Genomic DNA, 22,889 nt, shown 5'->3' with positions numbered 1-22,889 from the left:
CTTCCAGCATTAGCGTTAGCTGAGGCCAGAGGCTTTGCTGACACATTTTAGTCCTGAAGTTCCTTACCTTTGATGTCTTAAAGCTCCTATATTCTCCCCTGCTGTGTCAGTGTTAGTATTTTGCTTTTTATGATTGTTATCTTTAACAAGGGTAGAATGCAAGGTGTTCTTTGTTTAACTTTTAATTGATCTTCAGGGAGTTGCTTGCAGTTGGCCTTCTATTCCTTGAATGTAGTTGTCGATAAGAGTTGGGGTAGCAACTGTGGCTGTTTTGTTTTACCTCAACTTTGTGAGCTGCTTCATAATTTGATTTTAATATTTGTAAATAGTGCCTAGTTGCTACAGCTATAGTCTCTATGTATATTATCACATAAATACAAAACTCTTAGCACCACATGCTGAACAGAGGTTTATTATGGTAGGTTCTGACCATCTTTAGACTTAAACTTTGCCACCTGATGTGTCTGAAAATAGCACACGGAGGACTCTAACAAAACAGTTGTCTTAGTTGATTATAGCCATCGGGTCTACTGCTTTCCAGAGCTGTTTTAACAGCTAGCAGAAGAGACTGTGTACTGAATGTTTGACCTCCTTGCTCTGTTTATTCTTCTCCCTGTCTCAATGGTCATGCATCTGGCAAATATTGAATTGGGCAAATTAATTGTGATATGTTGATAAACACTCAGCAGAAAAACGCCTAAGACTGGTCTTTGTACTTAATCATAACTGTTTTTCAGCCTAATTTTTTTTTCTTTGGGGGGTATCTTTTTCTTTAGGCATTGTCCAGGGAGGAGCCCTTTCAAGCATTTGCACTCAGATTATGACAACTGTCGATCAAGAACAAAACAAAGTCCTGTGGATCCCAGCTGGCCCACTGTAGATTTATTTTGCTGTGAAACCGCTTTGCAGGTGTAAATAACCAACTAACTTTCTATCCAATGGACTCTGTCCATTTCTGTCTTTATAAAGATATAAGTGATTTCTGTTTCATGAAGGGGAACGATAACACTGAACACAAAAACAAAAACAAACAAAAAAACCAAAACACGATGCATGTGGGAAGGGGTTCGTCACTTCACTGAGCTTGTCTCTTACATTGTACGTGTACATGCGACAGGTTGTCATGTGGTGTGCAACCTGTGTGTACTTCTCCATAAATAATGAATTTAGCAATGCTGCAAAACCCTGTAGAATGACCAGTTTACAAAAACCTTTTCTAAGTATTTGGTTGTTGCTGTTTACTTGAATGTCCTTTTTTTTTTTTTTTAACTATGTCCTTTAATGTAATGAGTTAACTCTCCACAACAGAGTGAAATTCTGAGTGAATGGTTTATGCGCAACGTGACTCTTACTTGCAATTTTTACTATTTCTAAGCACATTTACTTGACAACCAGATAATAATGTGGGATTTTATGGTACGTCTTGGGAGTAAGCTCAGAAGGAAGTACACTCCTCTACGGAGCAGACCACTGTTTGTATTATGTCAACACTTGTCTGTCGAAGATACTGTTTCTTGTTTTATGCATGAATCTAATATTTAAACATCGTAATATATCTGAACAATCCAAGCTTAAGTGTGTTGAGAAATATTGATTTTTGGTTGTTGGGCCTGGTTTAAATACTGGTGGAGAACGGTCCTAAGCTAGGCCTAGCATGCTGTGCCCTGTCTCTTTTAGATACTGTAAATATGGAAAGCTTATGTTGGTGCAATTTTGCAGGGTAATTCTTATCTTTGTATTTCAGTGTGTAGCATTCACATAGATTTGTTTTTATTTAAGGCCAGCCGCAGGTTTAGGGTTTTGATTAAAAGCCTTTAGGAAGGTACTGAATTGTTAATGTTTTCACTGTAAAAAGTGATCATTTAGTTTTGGTTGCAATACTTATTTACCTATTGTACCAAACTCCATTGTATCGGTTCCCTTTTTTTTTTTTTTTTTGCACTTCTGACTCTGTGTTCCTAACACAGGTTTCCTACCTGGCTCTTCTGTCTCTGTGCCATGTTTTTTGAGTACTGTATTTTAATTGTTCTTAAAATATTATTTGAGTAGAACTGCTTCTCAATCACTGTTCCTAACATTTCATTATGTAGAGGTTTCTAGTTTTACACTACAGCCTGCAGTTTTGTTTGTTTGCAGCTTAAGTAAAAAAAAAAAAAAAAAGAAAAAAAAAAGGGATTCTTCTTGTACAGGTCTTCAAAGAAAGATTTGGTCCAAAACATAAATTGTTTTACAGATGCTATTTTATAGTTCAAAATACTATATATAGTTATATACTATATAGAGAGAGTATTTTTGAACTGTAAACCACACAAAATATATGTATACAGTATTATTTTATATAGTATTAAACCATACTGTTATAATACTGTGTATATATATATAAATTAAGAAGGTGGTATGGATGAATTACTAATCAAAGTATTTGTCATGGTGAGGGACAGCAGTTTTTCTTTTATCTCCTTTTAGCTTGTTTTTTAAAGTTTGAGGTCAGAGTAGACTACAATGGTACAACTGAAACTGGTACTGTTCTGACATGGATTTTCTGTACTAAAATAATGTCACTTTGTATCAAAAAAAAAAGGTTGAAGAAACTGATTATAAGCAAAATAAAGGTCAATTTCTATAACTTGACTTGTGTGTAAAAGGTGCTTATACCTCATGGCCTGTTTGACTCTGTTTAGGGCCCAATACAGGGTTTTATCTCTTGCCTAAAATGAGTGTATATAGGTACAAGTGTCCACCTTGAAAGAAACAAATTTTGTTTTTGTCTTTTTGCCCCTGCCTTGTGTACAGGCCCATAAATACCAAATAAAATAGCTAAAAGCCATAAATACCAAAGACTTTAAAAAACAGCAGGTTGCAAGAAGGGACATTTTGGTTTCTGTTTGCCTATTTTTAACGTTCTGTGTCCAAGTGGTACATAAGGATTTTAAGCAGATATTTTTTTGTATTTAAAAATGCAAGGTTTGATGGGAGAACAAATCTATTACAGTTATTTTGACGAGAGTGTCACTGAGAATTCCAGCCCTGTGTTCAGGTGAAACCTCAATCGCCAAAATATTTATTAATAGCTTTAAGGTACTCTGTACCTGTATTCTTTAGCTCTGTTTTTACAGTTCAAATAAACCAACCTGGTTTGTTCATTGAGTTATCTTAAACTTTAGAGAAGGTAATTATTTTGTATTATTTTTTCTTTTTTATCAGTTGTTTTATTCTCAAATACTAAATGGTCAACTTGAGCATGAACCAGACTGGAAGAAGATCAGTCTTCTAGTAATTTGAGTACAGGACTTGTACACCATCTTCAAATAGAGGACAAAGAGAATGAGAATGCTCAGGCTTTGGCAGGTCAGTAAAAAAAAAAAAAAAAAAAAAAAAAAGCCATACCATGCATGCCTTCTGATCACAAGAAAGTAGAATTGAAGGCTTGGTTAAACACAGAATAAGTTTCCTTCAGCTCAGATTAAGAGTTACCTGACACACCATTTTATTTTATAATACTACATGCTGGAGCTAGATTTGGCCATTGTTCTGAAAACAATAACTTCGTACAGGTCTTTAAATAGAGAATATAGCTCTGTGGTTATTTAGTAAATCCTTTAAAGGTAACATAGTTATATGACAAAATCTGCAAATGTCACCCTCCTGCTTTTAAGCTGCCATGTGTGCAGTGTGTATTGCTGTAGGTATGGAGTTAACTTTTTACTTTATTTCCCATAGCTAAACTGGCATAAAATGGCTGAAGATACTGTGTCCCATCTGTATGATCTGTTGTTAATACGTTGACAAGCATCTGTCTTACGTACTTACAGACCTTTGCATTCTGTTCACGTTGACCTGAATTGCAGGGCAAGGGTTTGTTAGATACAGAGTTACGGTCCAGCAGCTGCCAACTCCTCTGCATCAGACAAGGGTCTTTTTTTCAGAGTCTGATAAATTGGTAGGCCATATCATAATCCCTTTCAGTGAATGCCAATCATTGTGCTAAGCAGTCTTGAACAGCTTTTCTAGATACACCTGAGATAGATGTATTCATGGTTGAAGCGTTATAATCTTTTCTAAAATTATGCTTAAGGCTGCATATAATTTCTAATATTTCTATTTCACAATGGATGATTTCTTTTAAAATATGCTGACACTGGAGAAATGTGCACTCATTTGGAAACTGAAGAGACATCTGTGAAAAATACGAATATCCAACAAGGCAGACTTCAGAGTTGTGCACTGATTCATTAATGGTCCCAGACCTGCAGAAACTGAACAGAATAAAAAAGGTGTTTGGCTTCTTCCTTTAAATTCTGTTATATCTAAATTTTGTTATATCTGCTGTGTCAATTGGTGTAAGGTGTTTTTTATTTATTTGGTTGCTTTTGAAGAGAGCTGTTTTATTTTTTTCAACCTTAATTCTCTGTCATTTTGCTTAGAAAATGTCTCAGTGTTCTTCACTGAAGAAGTACATTTCTGATGATCGTTTGATAGCAAACAATTATTCTAGTTGCATTCTTTTCCTTTTAGTATTCAAAGACATGCTTTTGCTAGCATAACCTAAACAATGCAACCAAAAGCCAGGTGAATAGGGGATTCTGTCACTGAAGTGCAAATGTACTAGCTTAATTTGGGATTCAGCACTATTTTAACAAACAATTTTGTTCCCTATGAGTAATTTTAGGTTAACTTTGTAACTTTTCAATAAAAAAGCTGTCTAGATGGATTTTTTTCTTCAAGTAAACTGTGCATAAAAAGAATATTGTGAATAAAAAAAGTCAAAATATTTTCAGTACTGTAAACCTACAAAACAACTTCCAGTACTGAAAAAGTTTTCTTTTCTTTTATATATTATATTCATTTCATATAGTAATTTAGTTTAAAAACAGTGAGAAAGGAACTTTAAAGGTACTTTGATTGTAGTGTATCTCATCCAAGTATGAGCTTGCGATGAGTTTTCCTCTACAAGACATGCCTCTTAATTTAATCCCGATACATGATGCACGTCTGACAGAATACAGTGATTTCTCTAAGATTGGAACCCAGTCATTCAATGCTAGATGCTTTAAAATGTCACTGGTAATGTTTCACTTTGATTTGCAAAGGCCTTTTTATTTTTTTTCTTTCGTTTTGTTTTCTCAGGGCAGGTGGGAATGCCTTTTTTATGTAATACTTCCTGTTCTCTAAAGGCAGGGGATCATTGGCTTTCTGGAAACAGTGACTTTGCTCTGCAGAGCAAGTGACCCTTTTCCCAGAACTTCTGCTTCTGGTTTTGGTACAGATTCATCTTATCTCATTAGAAATAATGGTAGTCATTTAAAATAATCATAACTTCCTAATGAGCCAAATCTGCCTACTCTTCAAGTACTAAACTTTACTCAAATCCTCTAATTGGTTAACCCAATTAAGACTATTTGCAGCCAACCTGTGACAAACCTGAGTATGTTTGGAATTTTTCTGACGTTTACATAGTGCAAGCAACAAAAGTCTGAAAATGCATCGTTCCATCCAAATGTGGTGTCCTGGTTTCAGCTAGGATAGAGTTAATTTTCATCCTAGTAGCTGGTATGGTGCTGTGTTTTGGATTTAGGGTGAAAATAAGGTTGATAACAGGCTGATGACCGTTAATTGTTGCAGAGCAGTGCTAACACTAAGTCAAGGACTTGCTTGCTTCTCTTACCACCCTGCCAGCAAGGAGGCTGGGGGTGCACGAGAACCTGGGAGGGGATGCAACCAGGACAGCAGACCTGAACCGGCCGAAGGGGTATTCCATACCATGTAATGTCATGCTGAACAATTAATATGGGGAGGCTGGCTGGGTGGGGGACCACTGCTCAGGGACGGGCTGGGCATTGGTCAGCAGGTGGTAACTTACTTTGTACATATTATTATTACTATTTATTATTGTTGTTATTATTTCTCTTTCTTTTCTATCTTAGTAATATGTCTTTTATTGCAACCTACAAGCTTTTACTTTTTTTACCATGATTCTTTCCCCCATCCCACCGGGGATGGGTGGGAGGTGAGTGAACAGCTGTGTGGTGCTTAGCTGTCTTATGGGTTAAACCACAACATATGGGTAAGGGGTCTAAGTATGATTTTGTATCCTGTAGTTTTGTAGTGACAATTACTTAAAAATTTTTGATTCCAGTGGAATCAACCGAAAGGTCCTAAGGTAAGTTATAGGCTCACATATGAGAGAGAAACTTATTTTCTCCTGTGAAGATACGATTTGAAAAAGCTAGCGATTGCTTTTATTATTTTAGTAACAAATAGGTTTGTGATGCAAAGATAAATTAGTGCAATTTCTGAAGAACGTAGGTGTATGGAGTGGAGTTCCAGGATGGTGATACAAGCTGCAAGTCCTCAGCAACCCTTAAGGTTGGTCCCATGGCTACAAATCAGCGTTGCTTATATGTGGGGCTGGTTGAACTGTCTGACCTTGTGCAGCTTCTGGCTGCAAATGTTTTTCTAAAATTCAAATGTGAAGAGATTACTCAGACTTTTATATCCTGACTTGTTCTGTAGTAAAAAATGTGTGTTTAATAGCCACAATTATGGTGTGACCTGTTGAGACCTGCTGTGACTGATTTGCAGTTCAATTATTTAGAATTAATTTTTCAGGGTGGCACCACATAGTTGATTCCAGAGTGACTATTTTACAGCCACAGTCTAACTTGAATGAAGTTGTAAGAACAATTGCATATCCTTGCCTCCTCTGTCCTTCGACCGTACGTGGCAGGGTTTCCCTCAGAGCCACATGATTTGAACTCCAGGAGACATTGAGTTCGGAAGTGTGGGTCTGCACTGGCTTCAATCCACAGCTATTCTCTTCCATGTGATACTTCCTAACACTTCAGTCCATCTTGGCATGAAATAACCCTAGCAAGATGTTTTTAGTCCTGGCCCCAGCGTGCTCAGATGACTTAAAGGGCATGGTGGCTGTTTTGAGCCTTCCAGGGCTTCACACTGTGCCTTGGCTGTCTAAGCCCTCTGAGGCCACTTGGTGCTTCAAAAGAGCATGCAAATGTTTTTGTCCTTGGGGGAAACCTTGTCCTTTTAATGGGACAGTTTTCCTTTTTCTGGGATAGCACAGAAAATAGAGTAGAATGCTTCTGAAATGGGGTTTCTGACCAGCAATTGCTGCTGCATTTTTCATTTGTCATTTCCTGGCTGCTGTGTACATATATACACAGACACATAACTTCAGTAAGTGTTCCATGAAATTTTCCTTGGAATAGGTTTATCTAAGATCTTTGTTATGGATACATCACAAGCTCCTTCTTTTACAATTAGATGCAGCTTTAATTAGATGCAGCTTTAGTTTCTCTTTGCTCTAGTCTTGCTACCTTTAGTATATGCATCCTCTGTCAAGGTGTGTCTTCCAGTGCAGACTTCGTATTAGTGCCATTTCCTTCATGCATCACTTGCGTCAGTACTCCACTACTTTCTTACCTGAACTCTGATTTGTTCGTTTTTTTCCATAGCTGATGCAACCTAACTTCTCTCTTCCTCAGCCTGTTACCTAATGTTAAAGTATCTTGGGACGTTATGTAAAGCCTGCTTTGTAAAGCATGCTGTGCAGTTGAGTATTAATTACTGATTTGATTCTAGACACTTGTTATACTCATTGTTGAGGATCTTGTGAGCAGTAGCAACTGACCTGATGCTTTAGCAAGGCTTCCAAGTCTGCAGTTTCTGAAGGAGATGCCTTGCTGTGTTTCTAGCAGTGTCAGCACTACGTTTGTAAAAGAACTGACTTGGTAAGCAACAAAAGACAACTTGAGGAAGTACACACACCTGCCTTAGGATTTTGTGACCTCTGGCTTGCAGAGGCTGCAATTTTTGAATTGATTTTGATTTCTGTCTACACTGTTTGCATTCTGCAGTCACACTGCACTGGTAAGGTATGCAGAAGTATAGCTGAACCGACTCGGTAAAATTACTGAGATCAAAAAACGGTGCTTCAGTAGAAATAAACCATTGCTGCTCTAATTTTGTTTGCTCTAACTTAGGATGCTACTGAAGTTAACAGAAGTCAGTTGATGAGTTCTGAAGTGCTGGAATTCACCTGAAGTAGCCATGTTTGTCTCATTTCTTCCCCACCCTGCTTTTGCACTAAAGCCCAATTCTTACTCTAATTCCTATGTGTTATCACTCTTTAGTCTGCAATACACAGTGTGACAAACAAGAACAACTGTTGTTTGATGTTACAAGTTAAGGGCCCTTAAGATCACTTTTGGTTCTTTTACTGCGAGGTCTGTTCAGATATATATACAAATGCTTTTGTTAAACAATTACACCAGAGTTCGAAAGACATTTTCTTTTTTGCTTTCAGTACTTTGATAATGACTTTCAAACTACCTTATTTTTAGAAATCATCTTGTGTCCAGACTGAATGCATCAGTGGCACCTTAATGCTTATTTGTTCTTGTTCTATTTTAACTTCACTGCCTCAGTATGTATTTGATGATGCAGAGCACTTTCAGCTTTTGTTCTACTAAGATAAACAAACTTACCTCGTTGTGTCTCATATAGTAGGTTCTTCATTCCTGCAAGCTCTTCTCTGTGCCTTTTATAGGTTGAATGAAGGAACTTTGAATAACCAAGGTTTGCTACCACATGAGCAAATGGAAATGTGGCTTTCAAGCCATTAAATTAAGTTAACACTTGTAAAAGAACAGAGTTGCTCTCTTCTAGTACAGAACAATTACATTGATTGGAGCAATGAAGGTTCCATTTACAAAAAGTTTCTAGCTATGCCACAATCTTACTTTGTGGTTTAAAACACTGTCAGTTTTCCATTGAATTCTTAGAGGAGCTCTTTAATCCAGGGACACTTCTTCAAATATACCAGATGCAAAACAAATTTGTTTATATCATTTTAAAATTTTTTTTGTGTGTGTGTGTGTCTTTCTTCTGTCCCATGCTACTTGTGAGATGTGTTTGTTTAAATAAGGGTTTGTTCCATCATTAAATTGGCATGCTTGATGATGTGAATTCAAGGTTCTGTACTCCTTCCAAACTGATGTTCGTTCCTTACTGGAAAAATAAAAGGCCAGCTAACCTGTCCAGTGTGGGATTCCCACCAGAATATATAAAGGGTGTGGTGTTCCTTTCTTATTGTTGTTGTTTTTATATGTAATTCTGCAAATATAATACACAACATGAATACTTCTTAGAAATCAGTGGTACTACAGATAGGTAAGTGGCTGATTTAGGGTTTCTTAGTCAAAATGAAACAAAAACTACCGAATTGTTTAGAACGAGGCTGATAGATTATTTACGTTAAGAAAAAAAGTGTTCTGTTTTTCATTTAGCCTTGTTTGATTTTTACGATAACAATTTAAAAAACTGGTATGAGTCTGAAAGTTATATTTAGAAAATGTAAATGAAAATGTTCAATATAGTGAAAATGAAGTATTTCATTTGGTAGGTGTTGAAATAAGGCATTCAGTTTCAGCAACAGGACAGCTGTTGTTCTGTTTCATCCAATTTTATGATACGCACTATTTGCAGGATTTTTTTTTTGCTTCTCACAGAAAATATCTCATTTTCACTTTCCTTTACCTGTTCTCAATACAAATGTTTTTCCCCCCATCTGAATCAAGCTATAGGCCAGTGACATGTTGAAGGGGCTTGCAGCTTTTCAATCTTTACAGTAATAGAAGCCAGATATTTAATAATATTTGAAAGAGAAAGGACACTTGTAAACGTATCTCAAGCCAGCTATTGAAAAATTGAGTTATACTGGATAATTATCACTAAGAGTTTTGTTTGGGGATATTTAGTGTGCATAGTAGACAGAATGCATTGAATAGGGGGAAAAATAATAATTCTGGTGAGTGTGAGACTAAACCTCACTTTTCCCAGTATGTTAATATTGCTAGTACCAAAGCTGCAAGAATTTTTTTTAAAGAAAGACCTTTAAAAGTGTTTTTTTTTTTTTTCAGAAATAGTAGTACTTGATAGATCATTGGCATTTATCAAATCTTATTTTCAAATTTGAAAAAAATCCCTTTATGCCAGCTGATTATTTATTTTAGTTACAACATTTCATTTGTAGTTGTTTGTTTTTCTTGGAAGATTGAGTTTTAAACTGTCATCCTCAAGGTCACAAGCCTGACAGATTTTTTTTGTATATTATGAAGTACTTCAATAATCAAGAGCTGAGTCAGACAGTTATGTTTAGAATAAAGAAAATAAAAGAATGCGTGTTCCATGACAATTTCTTCTTTAAAACAGTGTTAGCAAGATCAGTGGTGAGAATTGCAACGTTAGTGATGACTCTACATCAACAGCTTTCACACATTACATGAAAGCACAAAGTGACTGAATCTTAAAATAGTGTATGCAGTAGTCTATAACACAACTAATGAGAGCTCCAATAATGAGGGTTCTGAGGAGATTGAAAAAAAAATTGCATATTTCTTATCTGTAAATCCAGCGTTACTAGTGTGTTAATTCAAAATGCCTAATATGGGCTATTTTGTAACAATCACTGTAAATTGATGAAGGCATACTAAGCCTTGTATGGACATAGACCTTTAGTTGAGACCAGACAATAATAATCTAGTCTCTAAAGTATGCAAAAAGCACGAGAGAGCATCAAGCTGACTGGCTCGGTGTCAAGTCATGCTTATAAAAGGTATGACTTAAAATGGAAAGCCTTTGTGACAGTTTATGCTGACTAGCTCAATGTGTATAGCCTATGCAGAGTTATTTTCCACCTATTCATAAATACACAAGCAAGGAAATTGGCTTTAAACACGGAGGGCTGCAGACAGTTCTTTTGTTTAGTCAAATAAAAATTTTCCGATGGGCATTTAACTGTTTGTAATTTATAGGCAGCAGATGGTTTTTGTTCTGTAGTAATTGTTTTTACAGAATAGAACTGTAGTAGACCTTGTGAGGATTTGTTGGCTCTTTTCTCATAGCTAAAGCTCTTTCTTGAAACCACTTGAGTTTTTTAATTAAAAAGGGAAAAAAAGTGACTTCCTGAAACGACCAATGCTTATTTTTTTATTATATTCTGTAGTGGTGTGTGTTTGTTGTTTAAGAGGCAAAGAGCGTTAAACATGTTGTTGAACTCAGCCCTGGAAAAAAGTATCCTTAAGTGTTCAGACGATTAAAGCATAATATTAGTTTGCTAAAACTGTCTCTGCTTTCAGCTCAGGTAAAGTGCAATGGAACAAGACATAGGTCCTGAGAACTGCTCTTGAATCCATCTTTGTTTAAAATGAAGTGTCTACAATTTCCTGATAGTGGAACAAGTTGTGTTCTTCTTGTTTTGGGACTCGTGAAGAAACAATTTGATTTTTTTTCCCTCCATTCTTGTCCCCCTGAAATAGACGCTTTACCCCTTGCTGTAGGCACAAGAACAGGAACTGAGGCCTCTCATTTTATAAACGCTCCTGCCAGAAGCATATTGTTAAGTTCTATTTAAAGCATATTAAGTATTTTGAGTGATCAGAGCAATACCAGGAAGCTTTAACCTTAATAACCTATATGCTTGTTTGACAAAGCTTTCACAGCAGAAGTCACTGTTGTATAAGCCTTCACAGATTCAACACTTGTCTCGTTATAGAAACATATGTGCAGCTGGAGTAGCATGTTCCTTTTAGGACTTATTCAAAGCTCTCTACGGTCCTCCAAGATATATTCATACAAATAGAGAGAGAGAAAGCCCTTTAATACACAAGCATTTGAAATACCAATGTCCTGTTATGTTGACTTCGAGCTTTAAATTTTAAAGGTCCAGAATTCAATGGTAACAGCATTTTTCCCCTAACATGCAATTTAATGAGTACCAGTTTCTAGAATTATCTACTTATAGAAGTTCCTTTTAAATTGAAAAAAAAAAAAACCCACAGATTTGCATGTTTGTTTTGCTTAGGTACCTATGTAAGTAATACAGTCATTAACTTGTCAACTAACCACTCTGCCATGTGTTGCTGTCTTGTACACGGCGTATGCAGATTATCCCGGTGCCGAACTAAAAGTTACTACATCTTTCCTTTTGCGCTGTATGCATTGGGCCATGACCTTTCACTTCTAAATTTCTTTATTCAAGTTACAGACACCTCTGAGTACAGGTTTTGATGTGAACTGTGCCCTGTTTCTAGTGCTAACACCTACCATCAAAGGGCACAAGAAACGGTCTTGTTCTGGCACGAGGAGAAGCATGGCTGCAGTCCAGCACTGCCTGCTGTGTGTTTTCCCTGTATGTTTCGGGTTGCTGTTTTTTCAGGGACTGAGATGCTGGCTGGGTTTCTTGCTTATCGCTCCTCACCCTGCCAGAGGCCCCAGGGTCCCCACTTGCTAATGTTTCCCCCCCACACCTCCATTTGCTCTGAGACTATGGAATTACTTCAAAGCTGTTTTAATTACCTGGATTCTACAGGTGGCCTCCCTGGTTGTGTTTGGAGAAAATCTAGCAATAGGGAAAAGGAATGGGACAACAAGTTCAGTGAATGGTTAGCTGCTGCAATGACCCAGAGGAAAATAATGAAAACAAGCCCTTGAATAGTGAAGTGGTCTGCGAGAGGCTGAGCAACACCAGATGTGATGGCAGGGGTGGCCACATGTTGGTTTTCCAGTGCTGTTGTCTCTTGGCTCCTGTGTCATATCCCAGAAGATGAGACCTTTTTATGCAGCTTAGCACCTTTGCCCTGGTTTACGGTAGTACTCTAAATGATGCCTTAAAGAGTAGAGGCATGTCAGCCCAGTTGTTTTGCTTAACAGGAGAAGTGTGCTACACAATGGTGCATAAAGAGTCAAACTACCTTAGGACTGCAGATTTCATTGCACTCAGTGAGGCAAATAATTACTCCAGGAAATAACATCTCAGTATCTCACGATCAGCATTTCTCTAGTTTACTTCTTGCATCACTCTGTTCCTATTTCTTCTGGCCTTTCAGAAAGGACTTCTCCCTCTAGTGCCACTGAAGGCAGCTCAAAGGCAAAGCTTGTTGCTACCTTTTGTTGTTGCTCAGACAGCTGAAAGATCAATTTGGTCCTGTTTTGAAGTAAAGCTGAGTTTATACCAGTCGACACAATGGATATAGCTATGGACTACAGCCAAAGCTGGAGGAAGAGTCAGTCAGTTTTAACCTGATGAAGGGCAGAGATGGACATAAATTCCCCTCTCTAACAGTTGCCAACATTTTTCTGATTGGCTGCTTTGTGTTTGCTCTTTTGTAAGCTTGTAGAACAAAGGAATTTGAAGGACAAAAGTCTGGACCACAGTAGTGTTTCGGTTAATGGAGTTTGTTCTAATTTACCAGTGTTTCCTACTAGAGGATTAGTTGTTGTTATGCAGCATCTCGGGTAGCCCTAGATTTTCAGGAGAACTATAATACAGTGAAGTTACAGTCTTGATTTCCAACAAGTACTAAGTACCAATATTCTACTCTTTTCATTAATGACAAAAAGGAGTTCTGAGCACCTCTGAAAAGCTGGCAGTAGAGACGTTTGATACAGTACAAAACTACAGCTTGGTGGTGGTTGTTCCCAGCTGCCATGAGTGCTGTGCTCTCTGAAAGACAGTGGTCTAGAATGGCTGCTATAGATCGACTTCCACCGAAGCTGACACTTTTACACATATTTTGAACTTAAGTTGCTGGAAGACAAAGACTAATAGAGTTTCCTATCTTGTTTTTAGTTTGTTTGTTTATCAAGGCCTGTATTTCATTTCCTACAAAGCATTTGCTTTTTTGGCAGTATGATAAATCAATTAGAAGAGGCCACTCAGTTTTCATCCCACATCTTCCTAAATTTCACAGAATGCATTTTGGATGGTTTTCTTCATTGCATTCTGTCCATTCCACTACTCCATCTCCAGATCCTAATAGCAGGCATAAGGGCAAGCAAGCCTAATACAGAGCAGTAGGTGGTAGCACCAGCTGCAAGCAAACGTGCACAGCTTTCTAAAAAATCTCGTCTTCTGCACGCCAAGTATCAAGTATTGGGATGATACAACTCTGTTGTGAAAAAAACTGCAGGCCTATATCTGAAGTGGGAAAAGGAAGATGTATTTAGAAAAGGGTCAACTTCCCAGTGCCCTTTTCACTGCTTGAAGTGGTGTCCACACTGAACTTCTGTGCACAACCTGTACCTATAGGAAAGAGAGGTGCTGGCTGCCCAACTGCTGGTGTCTCTCAGCTGTAAACATGGACTTGACCTGCAGCACTTGTCAATACCAAGGATGTGAGAATACCTATATTTACTGACATTCCCTGCAAAGTCATTGCCCTCCTAAAACATGGGTATCAATTACAGCTAGAGAGAAACGTGTCGACTCCAAGGTCGAGAGATGACAGCATGTAATCTGGAGTTTCCATCACAAGTAATTATGCTTATGCTTCAGCTATTATAAGTTACAAGGTTGCATTTCTTTTATGGATGTTTGCTTCTAATTAAAGAAAATGTGTGTGCTGTAAGAACGCTGCATAAATAGATTTGAATTTTTATCATTAACTCAATTTCTTAATGCATTCCTTTTTCACATAAATCTTTTTTTTTCTTGTGCAAATGTGCTTTGTGCATATGTTGAATGAATTTAACAATGTTCTACTGCATTTATGCTTAACTTTTATCTTTAGAGGCAAGTGTTGCCTGCAGCACAACATAGAATGAGCTTTATAGTTTTGTCTTACTCTTTTCATCATCTTTGGTGTATCTCTGTTCCCTTTTCTCATTTAGTGCCTGTCTGTGTGGAGGCACTTCAGACGGTTAATCTAGTCATGTGAATGTAATGTTGACTACTGAAACCAAAATGGACAGTATGGATACACTCATTCAAGAATAGAGGCATGTTGAAGTGAGTTACACTGCAGAAACAAAAACTTCTTGAATTCTGATGAGCACATTAACGCCACAGTGTGAGATGTGCAAGTACTTCAACTAAAAATGAAGTCAACTTACTTTTCCCAAGTGACTCGTTGCAAACAGAAAAACTCAGTTCCCATAACTCCAGCATCTTGATAAAAGAATGAGTCCATGCATTTTTCTCTTATCCCCAGCATTAATTTCTCTTGTAGCAGAACAGTTTCCCTTGAAGACAATGCTTTCCATTTTCTCTGGTAACCTTGCTTCTTTATTTGTGTTTCAATTATATCATTTGTACTCCCTGCTTGTCTTCCTTATTGTTCTCATATTTATGTTTTCATTATTTACTATGGTTTGAGTATGCTGGTAGATGGAGTAATATTTTTTGACGCAAGTCTTTTATGATGTTTATTGATGAGACATTTGTGAGAACAGTCCCTTTGTACCCTGTTCAGTTATCATTTGTTTTGTGTTCATGTGCTGTTTTTCAGAAGCCTTTCTGTAAGATGCATAAAATGAGACTCCCAGCTGAGAGTAGTTCACAGAACATCTCCTTTTGGCATAGTAGATGCCTTTGTATTTTAACTGAGAGTCGATGAATGTTCTGAGGGTTATATGAACGAGTACATCTGAAGCTACGCTAGCTTAGGGATAAATACAACATGGGATGTCAAGTGTATGCTTCCACAGAAATACTCACTTATGCTATGTGTGTGTAGCATATTTATATAATGGGAGATTCTCCTATCAACCGTGTGATCTTGACAGTTACTTTTCTGCCATCCCTTTTGAAACTCTTGTTGTGTATCACGACTGTTAACGGGAAGGCTAGTAGCATACCTTGGCCAGTGGAGAAGAGACGGCTCTTTCCTCTCTATATAACTGATATATTTCTCCTCGAAGCAGAGATTGCATTCACTTTACAGTGGTGTTGAAAGATGCAGAAATAAGAAAGTGATGATAAAGCTGCTAGCTGGCGTCTGGAGAAAATTTGTCTCCCATTTCTTGGAAATACTTGTAGAATCTTAGTTAAGTGAGTCTGGTTTGACATTGGATATATACCATGAAAATCTTAGCAAACTTGAAGAGAAGAGAGGAAGATACTATAGTCAACATTAAACTGGCATAAATCTACCCAAACTTGAAGAATTGTTTATATTATCTTTATTTTCCTTAATGTACCTTTTTCCCAAACTGTCTAGATTATGTAGATGCATCCTAAAGTGGTCACCATTCTGTGTCTCAATTGCATGAAGAAGAATGCCATTTAATTTTTTTTGCCAGTCTTGTTGAAATCAGATGGTATCAATTGATATATAATTGGTATAGCACCCAGTAGAAAGAGACTGTTCTTTCTGGCCCTCGTGCAGCCCAATAGGAAAATGTGTAGAACTGCTGTATATGGAGGAATATCTGAATGTAATAACGTTCAGATAGTGTGACTAACTGAGGAAGGGAGATGATCTGGAACTGCTGAAATAGCAACTGACACAAAAAAATAGGTGTTATTTGTTTGGTCACAGGGCATTCAATGCTTTCAGTACCTCAGCTGAGTCCCAACAGCAAAGGGACATGAGAACCAGCCTTTCCTGCTATGCCCTGCCCTGCCCTGCCTTGCTGAGCTTGAGTTCTTCAGGAGTCTGTAAGAATGGTCAAATGCATTTTCATTGCTTCTGAAAATGCCTTAATATCAATCCGCACCCACCATCTGTCATGAAATTTCAGGGAAGAGAAATACTGCATTTGAAAAACAGCCTTCAAGAGCAGGGAGATACGAAGGACAGAAATGGCACAATGCTATCTCCACTTTATAAGGAATATAAGTTTGTATTTTGCAGACACTCATAATAATTTTCAAGCTGCAGAAAATGGGCTAATGGAATATATATCGTGTATTAAAATAATATAAAGAGATTTATTGACTGCAGAGCAAATATGGGCCCTTTCAGTCTTTCCCATTAAAGAAAACAGCTTTTTGTGACAGGAGAGAAAGTGGGAGTTGATGTTCAGAGTACCCAGAACAGAGAAGACTGGTCATGTCTTCAGCCATAAGCTTTTCTGTCATCTGCGGTCAGCTGATTGCAGTGACAGCTGTAACACCACTGGAATACACATTTTGGCTGTTTCTGCCAGCATCTTGACTTCTCAGAAAAAATGGTTTATATCTGCAGAAAATACAGGAATGTGCTGAAAACAGCCCAGGACTTTCACCTGTTGGTCTTGCTGTTGTGCTGGCACTTTGCAGAATTATAGCAATCAGAGAGCTGTGGTGTTTAGGGAAGAAATCCAAGTGGTATAAAAGCGAGCATTACTGTTGATATTGAGTGAGGAAAAAATGCCAGTAAAGGAAGAAAATGGACAAGAACCCTGTAAGACAAATTAATACAATTACTTTGCATGCCTTGGACGTCTTGCAGATGATTTTGGACAGTAAATGGTTTTCAGGGAATGCCTTGTTACAAGGAAACTCCAGATGCTGCAGGAAGGAACACCACCAGCTCTGCAGACGGGTCGTTCCAGAGCGCAGGCTCTGGGTTGGCCATAGGTGCAGTGTCTCTGGAGAGCTCCTATTGCTTATTTACTTGCACTACTGGCAGCTGTTCTCTTCTGCAAGTATGGTATGCTGGCTGAATTCTAACTAAAATCCTTACAGCCTACTTAACTTAAAATAGCACATATATTAAAATATGTTGTTTGTCTTCTAGCTGAAGGTGGTGTTTTTAAACAATTTCCATTTTTCACCCCCAAATATGGCTCTTTCAGCTTTGAATGTTTCTCTATTTCTAGCTTGTTCAAGTATTTGGAAGGCTTTATGCATTGCATGTATGAGAGAAGCTGTTATAAATATTTAGCTTGTTAAAGCATTAGTGATTTTTTAACTTCAAAGCTGAAGTAAATGTGGGTACTTGTAAAGACTCTTCCATTATTTTTTTTTTGAAATTTTTTTAACAAACATTACCTTAATAAATCTTTCACAATAGTTTGGGACTTTTCACAGCGTGCCAAACTGCATTTTATGTTAGTACCACTGGGATTCAGAAACTAGACAAAGTGTCAGAGACTAAAAGAAAGAGCCGTGCCTGGAATATTCCTAAAAGACACTTCCTGGATCAGTTCTCTCTCCAAGTGCCACTCTGAATGCTCACTTGTCCATTCCTTTCCACAGACCCTTCTCAGTTGTGATCCTACAGTCTTCCAGTGAAGGGAGGTGCAGCTTTGAACCATCCAACCCTTCCCACCAACACCACTCCTGGAAATGTTGACGGTTGAGCCTTTACTGAGCTTTTACTGCTCTGTCTGAACACCCCTTTTGAAGCATCTCCCTTTCTAGAGCACCGTGCCTGTATCCAGGTTTCATTTTCTGCTCTGGCAACTATCACCTAGAGGCTTAAAATATCCTTGCCTTATTACATCTTGCAATCAGATTTTGAGAGCATCAGGAGGGTGTTTCAGGCTCCTTCTTTTGGTCCATTTAACTGTTCATGTATATTGAATATATTGAACTATAGCTTGTGTTTAACAGTCTTGGCCAAAGTTGAAAATACAAAGAGTGAAAATTTTACGTAAGAATCTGGGTGTTTTTTTTCCTTGAATTTTGATAATTTTGACTCAGGATTTTGCTCGGGATGGGCCTGTTTTGTAGTTGAATTGTGTATTTCCTATTTGTCTGTGATGTTTGAAACATCACACCAGCCTATTGATAGTCCTCAATATCTCAATAGCCTCTGCAAGGCTAGGATTTAAAAAAAAAAAAAACTATAATTGCTCACAGACCATCTTTAGGCCAAAAATGTATTGCAGAACTTACTTAGAGTACAGTAGGAAATGTGCCAATCAGAACATGTTCAATGGTAATTCAAAAATGAAATTGTTTTTCCAATATGTTTACTGTTTGGACTGCTAGTGCTATTTCTAAATTATTTTTTTTCCCTGTAGTCAGGCACAAAGCAAGGGAGAAAGGAGCTCCAAAAAAGGAAGTGTTGAAGATTGCCTTTATGTTAACAGTATGGAAATGTTTAAGTATAAAATTCTTCCCTGCTTTTCAGGCCAGGGTTAGACCATCACCAACATGCCCAGGGTGAGTACTGCTCAGTCTCAGAGCTACCCTTACCCATGTTGCCCTTTGTGTTTAAGACACCACAATCCATTGGAGAAAGCATAACACAACATTTTCATCATGTGGTTTTGTTTTAATTGGATTGGGTTTTCAGCTAGGTCCAGACAATCACTAATGAAGCTGTGGCTTTCACATATTTTTCACTGAGACTGACCAGAACTGATAATTTATGGCTTGTAGAGCTGATGACCTAGCACTTTCCAAGTTAGATCTGGAGCCAAGCGCTGCAGTAATTATTCTGCAGTCAATTTTTAATGGATCTTTGAAAGCTCAGCTTGGGACTGGGTGAGGACCAGAGGCAGTGCAGCAGAGGCACTGACAAAATGGCAGTGGTCACTAGCATTTTATGCAAACTCCAAGTCTCACCATTGCCCTTTTCCAAAAGAAGCTTCTGGCTTATGATCAAAGTGGCTAACGTTACTCTGTTTTCTGCAGAAATCAGAGCAAAACTATCACACATGCATATATGTATATGACTGCTGAAAAGTTGTGCTAAAATCACTACGGAGTAGTCTACCACATCTTGCTGCCCTTTCCAACAGCCGAAGATATTCAACAGCCAGAGGATCTCTAAATATGCTTTTTTTTTTTCTTTGAAGTGCCACTTCATAATTATTCTGTTAAGCTCAAACAGCAAACTAAGATGAAACGTAGTTCAGAAAGGAACCGAGTTGAAATGCACAGGGAATCAAGATACTGCTCACTAAGGTGGTAGATGGAAGCCGCTTGGTAAGCGTGACGTTTATCTCTTTCAAGATTTTCCTTGGATTTCTGTTGGGACATTTTCTGGTTGGGAGAAGATGCAAAGAGGGAGAAGCTGTTTTTAGCTGTATCGTACAGAATATGTAGTAGTTGCTTGCCTTTCTTTACTGTTTGCATTATATTCTACCGTAGTTCAGCCCAGTTTAATTTATCCCACAGGCCTCCTTAGTAGTTGCATGGCAAAGCCCTAACTTTTATAACATGACTATTTTAAAATTAACAGTCAAAAAAGCTTTTCTCTAGTTAAACAGAACATGAGCTACTACCTTCCCTCTTCTGTCTTCAGGTCACTTAGAAGTCAGCTCCCAAACTCAGTTAATGCCCCCCAACCTGTGTGCAGCTATCCCCGCTGTACATTATCATTTACTATGAACAACTGTTTCACAGTACCGTGTATATACAGCTCAGCATGTCATCATGACTGACGGAGTTATTCAAGTATCCTTAAAAGCTCCAGTACTCGAGAGCTGCTCAAATCTCACGCAAGAGGTTACTTACCATAGAGCAATAGAAGGCCGCTGTGTATTGTCATTGGACCGTAACCTGAAACAGCACCTACAAAAACATCCCAGATGCTCATCGTCATCATAAACGATACTGAGAGGCCTAGAGGAGTAGCTTCATGTACACTCTAAAACAGTGAAATGGCTTTATATATACACAGCGAGACTGAAATACTCTATCAAAAGAACGTGAAGAGACAGAGCCTTGGTGTAAGGATCTATCCCCTGGGTCTTGAGCTGTGCGAAACGCTTTTAGAAGTTAATGGTGCTTCTTATTTTTGAAACGGGTCTTTCAAGATGTCAGGGTAGGATTTCATGCCTTTTACGGTAAACAGAGGTACTGCACATCAAACTGATTGAAAAAGAGCCTCCAACTACTTACTTTTGTGGAACCCTGTATTAAAGTGGTCTGACTCAAAAATAATAATAATAATAATAATGGGGGGGGGGGGGGGGGAGAGGAGAGGAGAGTATAGATTGGGTGACTTAAAAGCATCCTGGCATAGAACCTGTTCTGAAACAATGTAATTTGTCAGTCTCTGTTGGATTTCAGGGCTGCTTTTCGTTATTGTTATTTTTCCCACTGAATTAAGGAGGTTTTTGTTTGTTTGTTTAATGGAGGTTTTGTTTGTTTTCGCTCGGTGTGTTTATGTCCATCCCCTCCCACCCGAAGTGTTTGTTGCTCTTTCCAATATTTTGAAAATCATGCTGTCTCTTTCTTCTGCTACAATTGACCTGTATTTCTATTCCTCCATGCCAAACATTGTCTTTACCTATAATTCCTCTTTTCTTGAGTTTTCTGGACTTGCCCTCTTTATCCTAGGCATTTGCTAATTTGTTAAACTTCGCTCCCATTCTTGTCTGAGCAGTTAAGTACAGCAAAGGGACAATTTTCAGTCTGGGAGAATGCTAAAGCATCTTGGTGTATATTGCAGCAACCAGTGACTATGTAGAAAGAATATCTGCATCCCTTAATCCTTTTCATTTCAGAAGTTCTGATTCTCCTTGTGACAGAGGTCTCCCTATAACTTTCAAGTTCCCCTTTAGCTCATTCTAGGCCACCACCTACCATGCACATAGATTCCACGTTTCCCTGTCCCTTGGTTAGCAAGGCTATCCCCAAGCTCTCTGCTGAGACTGCCTTTTATCAGAACAGAGCTGGGCTTTATCTTCTACAGGTGTCCTCTGACAAACATGCAAGTATTCTTGCACTTACTAGTGACCTACCCGTTATAGCTCTTTATGCCCTTTATTATGGTGATTTAATGACGTCCATCTATCAAAATATAGCTGAGAATTCCTGCTCTTCCCTATGTGCTTCAAGGTGACGGAAGGGGGAGTATCATGTGCAGGCAATAAGCCTGTTTTGCTTAGTGAGCTGAATAATTAGTAATTTATGAATTCAGTAAACAGTAAACTTGCTCTTGACCTTCCACTTGCACCAGCTGCCTGACGAGGCACCCAGCTGACATGTCCAGCTGCCTGATGCCTCCTCCCTGTGCAAAGCCCCCCCACCAAAGCTCCTGCTTGCTCTGTGCTTGTGTTTCAGAAGGCAGCGTGGTACTGCCTACTCTGCATTGTGCTTTCTGATTCATACTAATTCCTTTATCTTCCTATGGAACATTAAGCATAATCACGATATTGAATAATGGAGGCGTTGCAGATTTAAAAGTGGGATCTGCTCAACTAAAAATAGCACTAAAGCAAACCCTGTCCTTCTGTGCTGAAGGACTGGCTGGTATTTACAGTGCTGTATAGTCATTAAACTCGAGCATAGGAGTAGGAAAGAATGCCAGCCAAGGGGGACCAAGAATTATAGCCTTGTCCTGGTTTATTCCAAGCTCCTCCTTTGCTCTGTGACCTTGAGTTTGTCACGTGGTGTACCCAAACCACCAACTATTTGCCTGTAAAGTAGGTATAATGCTGGTTTTGCAACTCCTGAGTGTAAATGAAGGAATTCATTTTTTGCAGAGAACTTCAAGATCCTTGGAGCTGTAGTAGAAATAAGCAGGAGACCACGGGTATATTTGGTACTCATTCCTCTGAATTTTAAAGGAAAAATAACTTTACAATAGACGAGTTCAAATAATTCCTTGAAAATATGTCTTGGCATACTAGACTAAGGCATCCATAATGCATCCTCTAATCTTTAGCCCCAGTTGCCATGATTTCTAGATTTACTTTGCTCAATACTGTGATTTGAAGTTAGCTTTTAAATTATATGTTCCAAGGCAACTATAACAGAAACAGTTTGATAGGAAGAGAAACCTCGTTTTTTCTTACCTTATTCTCTCTTAACCTTCTGCTGTCCAGAATCTTGCTAGTTCCCTATATACTTCCACGATTCTGTCAGACAAATACTGACTTGGAAAACGAAATCATATTTACAATAAGAAGATTTTGGCTTTTAATAGTTAAATTGTAAAAATGACATGCATACTGAACTTTTCCCTTATCTAAAGAATTCAATATTTTTATTAAACTGATGTGTAAAGTAGGAGAGAGCATTACAAATTTAATGTTGAAATGACCTTCCCAAGAGCTAGAAATGTTTTAATATTAAATTAAATCAGACTCTCTTTAGTCCTTAATTCTAAGAGCTGAGGTTCTAAGGAAAACACCAACTGTCACAAGTCTTGCCAATCTGCTTATGCATTTCACTATATCAGTTTTCCTTCCCTTCACTCTCCCTG

At 38.0% G+C, this 22,889-nt stretch overlaps 1 protein-coding gene across 39 annotated transcripts in view; it reads left to right on the top strand.

Moving 5' to 3' along the window:
• Positions 1 to 22,889, top strand: part of DLG5 (discs large MAGUK scaffold protein 5) — a 170,732-nt gene that overhangs the window by 103,479 nt on the left and 44,364 nt on the right. For 31 of the 39 annotated variants that reach the window (XM_083843566.1, XM_083843565.1, XM_083843561.1 and 28 more), the window contains one exon: positions 777 to 19,660. In XM_083843566.1, coding sequence (XP_083699692.1) covers positions 777 to 880 — 104 coding nt within the window. In that variant the 3' untranslated portion in view covers positions 881 to 19,660. The remainder of the gene's footprint in view (positions 1 to 776; positions 19,661 to 22,889) is intronic. The other 8 variants (XM_083843564.1, XM_083843563.1, XM_083843562.1 and 5 more) reach the window with 2 other exon arrangements.

The sequence above is a fragment of the Anser anser genome, assembly GCF_964211835.1.
Source record: "Anser anser genome assembly, chromosome: 7".
NCBI classification, from domain to species: Eukaryota; Metazoa; Chordata; class Aves; order Anseriformes; family Anatidae; genus Anser; species Anser anser.
Note: the sequence above shows the minus strand (reverse complement) of the source record. Positions and strands in the feature narration are given on the sequence as shown.